Source organism: Haemaphysalis longicornis, unplaced genomic scaffold (genome assembly GCF_048455015.1).
Source record: "Haemaphysalis longicornis isolate Haplotype H1 unplaced genomic scaffold, Haemaphysalis longicornis Haplotype H1 scaffold_9, whole genome shotgun sequence".
Taxonomy (NCBI): domain Eukaryota; kingdom Metazoa; phylum Arthropoda; class Arachnida; order Ixodida; family Ixodidae; genus Haemaphysalis; species Haemaphysalis longicornis.
The window spans coordinates 141,572,547-141,585,443 of NW_027526460.1; the positions used below are offsets into that span (position 1 = coordinate 141,572,547).

General features: G+C 43.5%; 1 protein-coding gene across 1 annotated transcript in view; it reads right to left on the minus strand.

Annotated features, from left to right (window-relative positions):
- LOC144151963 (uncharacterized) overlaps positions 1 to 10,337 on the minus strand; it is a 53,417-nt gene extending 43,080 nt beyond the window's left edge. Inside the window, exon 1 of the mRNA XM_077683148.1 lies at positions 9,947 to 10,337. Coding sequence (XP_077539274.1) covers positions 9,947 to 10,126 — 180 coding nt within the window. The 5' untranslated portion in view covers positions 10,127 to 10,337. The remainder of the gene's footprint in view (positions 1 to 9,946) is intronic.
- Positions 10,338 to 12,897: the final 2,560 nt, after the last annotated feature.

Sequence of the window (12,897 nt, forward strand, 5' to 3'; positions counted from 1 at the left end):
ATCCAAGGAATGAGTCGCATTAGCGTGAGGCCCAAATCGTGCTTTCAATGGCGCGCGACTGTGGTGGTGACCGCGTGCTAATGGCACACATACTAGAGCAAACGCCTGGCGCTTTGAAAAATCGTCCAGTCTCGGCATGTTTGTTCTCGGACACAAAAATAGATTGAACCCTAGCCATATAAGCTTCGCCTAAACCCGGTGGGCCACAGCTGTACAACCTGCTCGCGGTCAAAGATGATGTTGAACAGGGAGTTTAAGAGTGGAGGAATGTGGCCGACCGGGTGTGCAGTAGGCCATCACCGTACACAAGTGCCACGTACAGAAGAGGTCCTGCTGGAGAGAAAACACCATCATGTAACAACCTCGTCTTATTTTCACAGCGGCATATGTCATCAAAATAGAAAGAGAAGGCTGTTGATACAAGAGCAGAGGTGTTTGTCGATGTTTCCCATCACCTACATGCTTCTCAGGTGACTACTGTTTTGGAGGAAGAAAACACCTAGAAGGAGCTGGTCTGGAAAGAAAAAAAACTGGCCTGGACTTCGCGCGTGATTTTCAACAAAAAGCTATTTCATTTGTTATGTTTGTGCCCCAGAATTTAAACTTTGAAGTTAGGCCAACTTCAACTAAATAGAAATAACTTTGTAGTGCTTCGCGCCGCTATTGAGGACAAATTTATGATCCTTATAAACTACGAATGACGTCTTGTATCATAGACATTGCCCTTAAAGTTATGCCCATTTTTTGGTTTAACTTTATTTCAATGTTTTCTTGTTTACACCTGTGGTGGCTTCTAAGTCAGGTTTTCTCAAGCTGCAGTCTGTTGCACGATCAGGCTTCAGATTGATAGTTTGTAGGGTTTAACGCGCCGACGCAACGCAGTCGATGAGGCGCGCCGTAGGGGAGGGCTCCGGATTAATTTTGACCACCTGGGGATCTTTAACGTGCGCCGAAATCTCGTACACACGGGCATTTTTACTTTTAGCCTCCATCGGAAGAGCGGCCGCTGCGGCCGGGAATCGAACCCGGGACCTCATGCTCAGTAGCGCAACGCCTTAGCCACTGAGCCACCGCGGCGGGTACGATCAAGCTTCAGATTTCCTGGAATGTATCTGTGCAACAAAACTCGATTGTGCTGAAATGAAAACATAACTTACCAAACATTACATTCCGCCCCAAAGAATAAGGCAGCATACGAAACGCTCCTTGCACATACAAACAATAAAGCCACCGCTCAATAAAAATAATCAAGGCTATTCCACCCTGCGCACGCAGAGAACTAGTGGAGCTGTATACCACCCGTAGGGGATGGGCAGAGATATTCGTTTGTCGTACAGAGCCGCGGCACAGCACCGTGCATTAGCAATTCTTGGGCACACTTCGAGCATTACCACTTCATCGTTCATGAACAGGGTGAGAGTAGGTCATCTGGGGCCAAATTCTCTAAAAAACGGGCGTCGCTTTGAAACGACGGGGTAGCGCCATGCAAATGCACGTGTTTTGGGGTTGGGGCAGTCGCTTTAACAAAGCTGCGCAAGGAGTGTGAGCCGCATAAAAGCACAGTGGCAAGGGCGCGAAGCGACAAGTGAAACGAGGGGGGCAGTGGGTGTCGCTTCGCGCCCTTGCCACTGCGCTTTTATGCGGCTCACACTCCTTGCACAGCTTTGTAAAGCGACGGCCCCAACCCCAAAACACGTGCACTTGCATGGCCCTACCCCGTCGTTTCAAAGCGACGCCCCGTCGTTTTAGAGGATTGGGCCCCTGATGTTTATGTTCAGGTTCAATTATAGAATGGAAGATGGGTCGGTTAGGTTTGAGGCTACGGACATGGATAGTTTCAGGATAAAAGTAAGTAAAGCTTTAGAGTTATATTGAGGGATACGCCATGGGACGATAGGTTACGTTTGATTCCTTGTAGCTCAATTCATTCTACCCCAATCTGCCTTCTATCTATCTTAATGTACCCTATTACGGTGAAGCCGTATTTTTGTACCGTCGTGCAGATTTTTTGGGTCCATACCTGAAAATTCTAAGATACATCTATCTAGAGGCAAAACAAACCAGTGAGGCGGGAGGATTCATGTGGGCTGGTCGGCGGTTAAAGATACGTCTTAGTGTAGGGTGCCATAGGATATATGCACTGCATTCAGGTGCATTTAGGTCAGTTATCTGGCTTGAGGGTGGTTAAGGTATGCTAAACGAAATTAATGTGATTAGGGTTGAATAAAGCTGAGTAACACAGATTACGGTGGATTGAAATGCAGTACGATTGATTGAGGCAGATTAAGATGAATTAGTGTTTAGTGTAATTTAGTTTAGTTTAGTTTAATTTAGTGTAATTTAGTGTAGTAGTGTAATTAAGCTGCATTAAGGTCGATTGGAAAGGGTTAGCATATGTTACAGTGGCCTGTAATAAATTAGGAAGGATTAAGAAGAATAGCAGCAAATAAAAGGAACCTAATGTGCATTAAGAAATAAAGTCGATCACCGTGAATTGAGAGGGGCTATAGGGTATTTTGGGTGGAATAAGAGTAAAGGGACAGGCAACCGATTTTCGTCTCGTATATGTTATCTAGCTCATATGAAAGCCGGCGTTTTATATAGCCGGGTAACCCCAAGTAATTTCTAAACAAATGGCCGGAAATAATTTTAATTTGGCAGCAAAGTTCCTGAAATCGGAAGGGTGTCGGTTCGTAGTGTCGAAACTTGGCACTACAATATGTGTCCCTGTCACGTGACCTGCAAACCTAGCAGCTACTGTAACTGCTGAAACGTGTATTTACGTATTGAAAACCTTTTAACACAAGTATTTGTACAAGGTTAAATTGTATATGTATTTCTAAACATTATTTTCAAAATTCTAAAGACACGCTGCCCGCCGCCGCTGGGTTGCTCTCAGTGTGGCTAACTGAGCCACCATGCCCAGAATCAGCGGCAGCGTTCAGTAAACAGACCCAGTGAAGGAGCTTTGACGATCCTACCAGAAGCAGAGGCGTTTGTTCTGCCAAAATATTTGATTTCAGTTTCCAAATACGCCAAGGGCAGCTTAAAAAAAAAAAAAAACGTCGCGCCCGGGGAGAACCTAACTTCCCACCTCCACAACGTGAAGCCAGATTCTACCTATCGTCTATCCCAACAGATGGCGCATTCGTGCACAATAGACCGCTGCATCAAAAACACATAACGGAACAGGAAAGCCTGCGATTCAAACTTTTTTAGCTGGGGAGAAGTTTTTAATTATCATTTTTCATTTCGCATACAGACAAAAGTATGTTGCCGAGCTACTCCATGTCATGGTTGCCAGCATCATTTTTGTGAGGGACACATACGGCTCGCAGATCTAAAAATTTCGATTTAAAAGTTCTAGGGCGTTATCAGCAAAACTGTTTCTCGTCAAGGTGCTTTAAGTGATGCCCTTTCATTTGGGATAGAGAATATATACTCGACAAAAATCGGTTGTCTGTCCCTTTAAAACTGATCAAAACCGATTAAGTTGTCATGAGCTAGATTAGGACCGCTTCAGGTGGTTTATGTCAAATAATTAAAATCGAGTATATAAACTGTATTATGAAGATTCGGGGAGAATAAGGCACTATTATGAGGATTAAGGTACATGAAGGTAAATTAACGTGGTTTATGGTAAACTAAGGTGGATTGAGATAAATTAACTAGAACTTAGAAAGAATACGGTAGTATAATGAGGACTGAAATGAAGAAAGTTAAACATGGACTGAGCCTCATATAGATAGGTTTAGGGTGTCTGTTGTGGAATAAAACAGACTGGATCAATTAGGATCAATTAACATGAACTAAGGTAAATTAAGTGGACTTAAGGTGGGTTAAGGTAAATTAAAATGAATTAGGTAGACTACGATGGACCGGGATGTTTTATATGAATTGAGGTGGATAAGGGTAGATGTTGCTGAATTGAGATGAATTAAGGTAGAATGAGGTAGGTTAACGTAGATTAAGGTGGAACTAGCTGGGTTACAATGGTGTGAGTTGAATTGAGGCTGGTTTGGTTGGGTTAAAACAGGTTGCTTGGAATTAACTGAAATATAAGATATTGAGGTAAATTATGGACGATGTAGATGGGTGAAGGCACAGACAACCGATTTTTTGGGAGTCCATGTCTTCTAGATCAAATGAAGACTATGTTTTACATGATAGAGAAACCACAAGGGATTTCTAACTATACCGGCAGAAATAATTTTGATTTGGCAATAAACTTTCTGAAATTTTAGATGTGGCTCCACGCAGTGTGTAAATGTGCCACCATCGCAGGTATACAAAAATACTTTGTTGATTTCAATGCGTAATAAAAAAACTGCATAAAGGAACAGGAAAGACTGCATTCTGTTATTGTTTTCGCTGGGGACAACTTTTAAATACCTCTTTTTATACCACGTGCAGTTAAAAGTATGTTTTCGCATCGCTCAATGTCATGGTTGCCACTATTCGTTTTAGAAGCAAGCATACAACTGGTAGATCTAAAATTTTCTCTTAATAGTTTCCGGCCCCTATCATGGAAACTGTTTCGGTTCAAGGTGTTACAAGTGATGCCTTTTTATGTGTGACAGAGAGCATATAATACTCCAAATCGGTTGTCCGTTCTTTTAAGGAGGCTTGGGTTGAATTTAGGTAGATTAACAACATATCTAAAGTAACGTAAGCTACGTTTAAACCTAAACCAAAACGTTGATGTAGCTTAACCGCAAGCGCACACCAAAAACGTAACCTCAAACCCAACCTAGCTTTCCTTTTCCTTCTCAACAATGCTAAAGGGCCTTTTCACGTGCACTCGATCCCTGGTCACACAGGCTTTCAAATCGCTGACCAAACCGCCATCCACGGGAACGAACGCGGTCATCAGCTTTACCGCAAAGCTCTCCTGTCGACGCCCGCGACAGGAATTCTTGCCCTCCCCCTTCACTCCCCACAGTAGCAGGCTTTCTGAGCACGAGTCACATGTTTCCACCACTCCACTACGGGTGTACCCGTTGCGAGAAAGTACTCATTCGGCAGGCGCGAACATATACATGGCACACACATACTGCGCTCCACCTGTTCCAGTGCACACCAGACACCCTTGTTGCACTCTGCCCCCAAAGCCTCATTTCACCTATCCAGGACATTATTCTGTGGGAGTGCCCTCAACCATACCCAACCACACAATTACACCGCATAGTGGCTGGTTGTTCCGGCGAATCTCCACGAGCAACGGAAAGTGGTGGCGCACATCATCACAGCTCTCAACTGTTCCCTGGGCCGAGGTGGCTGGTTCTTCCCCACTATCCCGTGACCAATAAAGTTTCTGTCAATCTACCTAACCTACCTCCACCCTATCCCTAAACCTGCTTTTAAACTGGAGCAAATCTACTCCTAATATATCCCTGAATGCAGACATGGGAACATTCAAAGTGTGATCCAGCATTCCTTACTACGCGGTGCCGTGTCGCCTCCCTGAACGACAAACGGATACCAGTACCCCTTCTATCCCGTGTGCTAAACTGCACCACTGGTCATCCAGAATCGCAGGGTGGAATGCCCTTGACATTTATAGCTCTATTTATCCTACTCCAATTTACATAATTCAAGTCCAGCTCAATACGTTTCAACCGAACTTAATCTACTTTACGCTACCTTAACCTACCTCATGGCATCCCAATTTATCCTTATGTACCTTAATAGTCTAATGCACCTCAAAAATCCACGGTCTAGCTTAATTAGCCTAACTTATCATTCGCTCCCAAACTAGCTTAACCTTTTACACTTCAATCCATGTTAATGTACCACCATCTATTTTATTTAGCTTATATCATCTTAGGTCAGTAATCTAGCTTCATGCGTCTTAAGCCTCCTCAAAAAGACAAGGCAAATTTCAACAACTAATCCAAGAGCAAATCTGATGCTTTGCTCCCATGCTGTGTTTTTGTTTCCCTTCTTTCAAGACGTGCTAATTTCTTTTTTCGCCCTGTATTTTTCATTTTCCTTCTTTTCCTTGTGCTGATTGGTTGTACATTATGTTTGCCTTAGAATTTGAACCATTTGTATTGTATTCGTGTCTTTTTTTATTGTTATTATGTATGAAATTTTGCCTAATCTTTATTTCCAAGGTCACAATCTGTGTATTTATTTGCGTTTTCAGTTTGAATATTTCCCTTTTTGTTTTTTTTATTTCTTTGTTACTTTTATGCAATATATGTGCAACTGTAAACCTCCTATGTGATGCCCCCTCACTGGGGCCTTGAAAGGTATTCTGAATAAATAAAAAATAAATTCATGTAACCCAATTTAATCATTCTTATTTCACGTAAAACTCTCCAAAACTCCCAGTTACCTAGAAGTAATTTTGTCTTGCCTAATTTACTCTATTACACTTTTGTTTACCAATACCCTTTTTATATCATTTTATCTTTGTTTACCCTAACATATTCCAAGCCCCCACCATCACTCTTGAACAACCTTAATTCCCCTTAATCCATTTAACCCACATCAATCGAGTCTAATAATTTTATCCCGCCCGAATCTACCCAATTCACCACATTCTAGCTTAAGAAACCTTAAACTACCTTAATCTACCTCAGTTAGCTATGAAGTATCTTAAGAACCATTATTATACCTCAATTCATCTTAATATTTCTTATTCGACTCTAAATGCTTTACTACGCAGCTGCAATCTCGGCGCGGCCCATCGGGAAGCTTCCCGCCTTACTCGTTTGCTTTGCCTCCTCACAGAGGGAACTGGGAGTTTTGAAGCAGGGACATCAAAAGTCTTTGGGGGGGGGGGCACAGAAATACAGTTCCGCTTTAAAAAAACAAAATTTTAGAAAAGCAAAGCAAACCTACAACTCCGCTAAATGGTTGCTCGTCTTCAAGCGGGTGGTGAATACGGACGCCCATAATCCATCGCAGAAGAAAATAATCACCAACAAACCATTCTCTAACTGATTGCAATGAATGTGGAGGAACATAAGCGCACGATAGGCGGATATAAAAACGATGATAAAATCAACCCTTGACAATAACAACCACCTGCCCAAACGAAAGTGCTGCGTTGATTTAAGATCTCGGTTTTGATCTCCGTTTGTTTAAACCACAGCCCTTTATATGAAACCCCAAGCAACAATTTTTAGTATAACAATTAATCATATTTGATTGTGTTGGGACCATTCAATGATTGAAAGCATGAAATTATCCATTCTTCAGTTGAAAATGGCATTTGGGCAGTGGCACAACACAATATCTCCGTTTATTTATCTGTGATTCATTTAAGCTTTTCACGCATCCTTTGGAATTCCATTGTCTTCCGGGTGACTGTTATGTGGCAAACTTTGTTCCTCTTCAAAAATCAAGTGATGCTTATATTTCCGAAATTACGCGTCAGTGTTAATCAGCCTACAGTGTAGGGTGACGGCGCACATTATATACTTCCACATTGTCACTTTTTAAGAAAATAATTTCTGTTTAAGTGACGATCAGCATAGATGCAGGAAAGATTATTCGTACAAAACAGGGCTTGTCTGCTTTGCAAACGTCCCATTTCTTATTATCGACTCTTCTTTTGAGTACTGCATTTTTCGTGCCTTTACTAAAGCATCGAAAATTGTGCATCACAAAATTACCGCAGTTAAATTATACAAACTGAATTTATACAAACTGAGTTATACAAACTGAAACCATTGTAAACAGATTCAATGCTTTCTTACAGACTGCTCCGAATTTGTAACTGCTAGTAAATACAGCTACTTCTCTGACACGTACCTTGAGGCGCCCAACAACACTATATTTATGGGCTGTAATTATGCCTAATGTACGTTAATAACTTTCCAAATGACATCTCTAATAGAAAGGTGTTTGCAGATGATTGCGTCAATTACCGTAAAAACTCCTCCTGACCAATTTCTGCTCCTTAACGCGATACTTAGCCAATGACACTAACATAAATAAATGCAAAAAAACGTTTAACGTCAAAAGTGTGAAATTTCTCTAACGACATGCTTATATGCTTTTCTTGCAAAGTGACCTTGTCTTACAAATATCTTGGCGTTAGTATTTGTGGCAACGTTTCTAAGCAGGCTCCCATTGGTCTTGTTTAAAACAGTGATAACCCCATACATGATATTTGCGCCGTAACTTCTCTCTGAAACCATATAATTGTTTTTTTTTTCTTTCGAAAACATCAGGATGACATAAACTCAAACAAGCTTCATTGTAGGGGACACGAACGTTCAATGTCATATTATAAGCCTGGAAAAAATTCAAAATCGTTCCGCAACCTTCATTGCGTGAAATTATTCCAATATTGCAAGCGTAAATCATATGAAGCCTATACATAAAAAAGATTCAAAATGTTATGCCCTTACAGGGTAACTAGCTTTTTTGTTGCCACGCTTGATTCCATTCGGAAGCGATTATCCCTTCAAAGTTAGGCATCCAAGCTGCCGTACAAATCATCTAGTGAACTTATTCGGGCGCATAAGCTCATATTAGGCTCCCTTCCTGCTTCCATCGCATCAATTACTGCCCGGAACTTCAAGGCGACCATACACGACTACGCTTTTAATATGGCCCCATTTCATTGTACAGTTTGTTACAATTTCATTACCAGTGCTCCTTGTAACGCACTTCATTGACATAACGTAATAAATGAACTGAACAAATAACAGAAATATATCTTCCTGGCAAGGTAGGCGAAGCAGCGAACAAGCATGTCAATTATGCTACCTTCTTATTGTGAAAAAATTTACTCTCGTGCATAGCATGCCTAGAACCCAGGAATAAGTGCGGCCGTTTTTTTTTTTTTTTTTTGGTTTTCTCAAACGAATGAGATCATTATACCCTGTACCGTATTTACCCGATTCTAACGCGCCCCCGATTCTAACGCGCCCCCGATTTTCCTGGCAAAAAAAAAAACAACCGAAAAATCTTGAACCTCCGATTGTAACGCGCACGGGACTTTGGGACCCAGACAAACGAATGCGAGAGAAATGGGCGATTTATTTCCCGAAGTAATCTCACGCATCTCCCTCTTCGTCGCCCTCCGCTGACCACAACATCTCGGCCTCGGTGCCTTCAAGCGCGTTCGCGATGCCACACTCTGAACGAACGTTCAACCATGGTCTATGGGATCGTGGCCCACGCTTCGCACGCCCATCCCGAGAGCTTCTCCAGAGGTGCACGCTTCAGCCGACCGCTCGTTTTCAACGCGTGGAAGCCGCTGCTGCCATTGCTGTTATCAAGCGAGCAAGTGAAACAATTTGACGATTTGCGTGAACTCCGATAGAAAAGCCTAGGCGCCTAGGCTTGCTGCGTCCAAAAAATCGTTGCTCAAAGCTTTGGCGCCATCTTGAGATGGCGATGGCGATGGGTGGGACGAAATTTCCGCTGTTTCGGCAGTTTCGGTTTTGTATCCGATTCTAACGCGCATGCGATTTTTCGGCCTATTTTTTCGTTAAAAAAGTGCGCGTTAGAATCGGGTAGATACGGTAACCGTATTTCGGGTGATCGTACATTCTCTTATTTCCGCCGCCATTGATCAACTAATTATTCTCTCATACATTATTAATTTCTCAGTCTATTGCTTGGCTGGTTAGATTTCTTAGTCTAACCTAATTCCAGGCAGCACATTTACGTACGTACATAAACGCTTCCTGTAAGCCGCCGCTTAAAAGCAACGTATGACTACGGTTGGTAATTTTTTATTTTATCCGCACTGCTCACAGCCTGCAACGAAACCAAACCATTATCCTAGCCTAACGCTGCCTGCCTAATTTCAACACCTTCTCTCTTCGACGTTCGTTCCGGATATGGAGCGTCAATTTCCAGCTCAGTGCTAACACGACTTGGCAGCTATTCCAAACACACGCACCGGTCTCGTAAAGGGCCAGAAGCTGCTGCTGATGATCCCAGTCCACAAGCCTGCAGGCGAGCGAGGAGCTCTTACCGGGTACTTGTAGCAGATGTGTGGCCTATTTTGAGAGCCGATGACCGCCATGATGCCGTCGGAGAAGGGCGACAACTTGGCGTACTCGTCCTCGCTGTCCTCGTCTGCTCTCCTGTGCTGCACAGCGCGGGGGCTCGGAGAGCGGGTGCGGGAGCCGGTCGACTCGACCTCTTCACTCATGGTGGCCCCTGTGCCTTAGAATGCCGCAAAGACCAAGGGCGGGGAACCGCTTCCAAGGGCGCGGTGTGGTGGCCTCAGCGCGGTGTTCCTTCGTCGTCCCCTTCCTAGTTTGAGTCCTCCCGTTGAACCGCGCAGCCGGATAGAGGCAGGCTGTGAAGCTGGCCTTCTTCTTCAACGCGACTGCCTCGCACGGCCGCCTCGGGAAGACTGGCGTATTCTCCGCCTTGCACGATGTGTGAGCAGATTAAACATACGGCAGCGCCCAAGGCATAAAGCAAGGAGCTATGCTGATACCTCAGCAAACAATGAGGTAATGTACTCAGTAGTGTTACGACCGTCTCGACGTGCTAATCGGCTCCACCGGCGCCTGGCCGCCGCTTAGTGGGGCTGCTAATAAAGAGAGAGGATAACTGCGGCAGTTACAGATATTTAGACCCACTTTGTCTCGTGAAGTGCGCGCGGCGGAAAGGTGTGCAGCTCAGGTGCGTTTTCAGCACAGCAGAAGATCGGTGCGCTTCGGAGGCGCCAACCTCTATCTTTCTAGCCTCGCTTTCGGGCGCCCCTTGTTCATTCTTAGTCGTTATCGTGGCGCCGCTGATCCTCTCCGATCAGCTTGCGCAGCTCACACGTCGACATCCAGGCGGCAACGCAGAGAGGAAAGTAGTGTTTCTGGGGCCGTAACTAACAGGGATGCTTTATGACAAAGGCCAACTCGGCACTCGGGCGCTGGCATTGTCTCAGTGGCTGGTGAGAGCCGGCAGATTTACAACGCTTCAGCAACTCTTACAGAAGCTTCTAGAAACGTTTCGCGTGAATATGTATGCGTGGGCTTGGCTTAATTAGTAGATTAATCTTTACGTTCGTTAAGGATTAAACTCTTCGCGGTACCACTGCGCGAAGACCACTTTATTTATTTTTTGTTGATATACTGTCTTTACTGTACCAATGCTAAGGCACTGAAACATTGTTGCGATGAACTTTGAAAAAGTAGGAATAAAGAACAACATAACGGTATTTTTTGTGTCCTTTACACCTAATGTTCTCAACTTAAATGAGAAACAAAATGGCAAAATATCACTATGCACCACTTTAAGTGGAATCGTTCCTGAAGGGAAAATACAAGTTTTCTTCTACCTTGTATCGATAACAATGACAACAATTAGACCGCAACCCCGAAACAAATAATCTTGATACTAAATGAAAACAAATGACGCAGTGGTGACTCGTAGCCCACGATTTGCCTATGACGACACAAAACCTTGTTAGTGTAATTTGGCGGAATCCGACCTGATTAGTGACTGTGGGGTTTACGGCACCGACGTTACACAAGCGATCAGACGCCCCGCAGTGGAGGGCTCCGGATTAATTTCGATCACCTGGGGATCTTTAACGTGCGCCGAAATCTCGAACACAGGGCCATTTTCGCATTTCGCCTCCATCTGAAAAGCGGCGACGGCGGCCGGGAATCGAACCCGCGTCCTTGGACTCCGGAAGCACCTAAGCCACCGCCATGAATAATGATTGAACGATTGTAGCGGGCCTCTAATTCTGTTTGATCGTATTACTTCAAAGCCAAATTGCAGTTGACAAGTGCAGTTGACAAAGTGCAGTTGACAAATTGCAGTTGACAAAGTGCAGTCGAAAGCCAACTGCAGTCGCAGTCAGCGCTTGTGCTTCGTCTTTCGTCGTTGTCTGTGTCCTGAGTTAAATTTAGGCTGACCAGTCTTTAATAAATTATCATCCAACTAGCTCAGATTCTGCCTATTCTGACAACTATGTTTTTACTGTTGGCCCCTATTACACCCCCCCTGGCCATAACACGTCACTGTAGCGCGAAATTCCAAAATCTTGTAATAATTATTGCATTTTTGGGGGTTACAAAAAGGTATTTCGTGGCTGGAATGGAACTGATTGAGTTAACAAAGGCTAGGTATTGTACACTGAGAAAAGTTTTATTTTATCTTCATGGCCACTTTAGGGTACTTATAATGATCAAACCAGAACTGCAGTATTAATTTAACGATATTAAATATTTGCACCACATACGCAATAACAATAAATGCTGGGAAATGTGGGCTCTCCTTAGTAAGGTATTTAATTGTTTGACGTAATTAGAGAGGCCGATCAATAAAGGAATCTTGGAAGAAGATGTTAGGGATGATCCGAAACACGAAAGTGAAATATGGCGTAGATTTATTGCGTGCTGGGGCGCACTGCGGAAAGCGCGCTCGAATAATGAACCGTAAGCTCCCTCTATCGGCGAAGAGAAAGGTATACAACTAGTTCGTATCGCCGGTGATAACTTGAGGGGAAGAAATGTGGCTCCTTACTGAGCGCCACTGAAAAAAAGCTAAGCCCAGACAAACGAGCAATGGAAATAAGGATGATAGCAGTAACGTTTACAGATACGAAAAGCACACCCGATATGAAAGAGCAAACTCGAATCAATACTTTTTTTCAGAAATTAAGAGGAAGACGAGAACTTGTGAGGGCCGCGTAATGCGGATAACTGACCAACATGGATAATCAGGGTTGCAAAGCGAATACGAGAGACGAAACTAGGAGTAAAGGAAGATCGTTCGCTTAAAGGAGCCATGAAGAGAAAACAAAAGTTTGTTTTATTCGAAAGATTAGGTGTTTCATAGTACCCCAAGCGCTTTCCCGGAAGCAAATGATGCTTTATTCACTGATAAATAAGGCAATTTAAGCCAAAATTTTAAATCTCCCGCTAAAATTGAACATTGCGTGACGTGTACAATGGCGTCATAGAG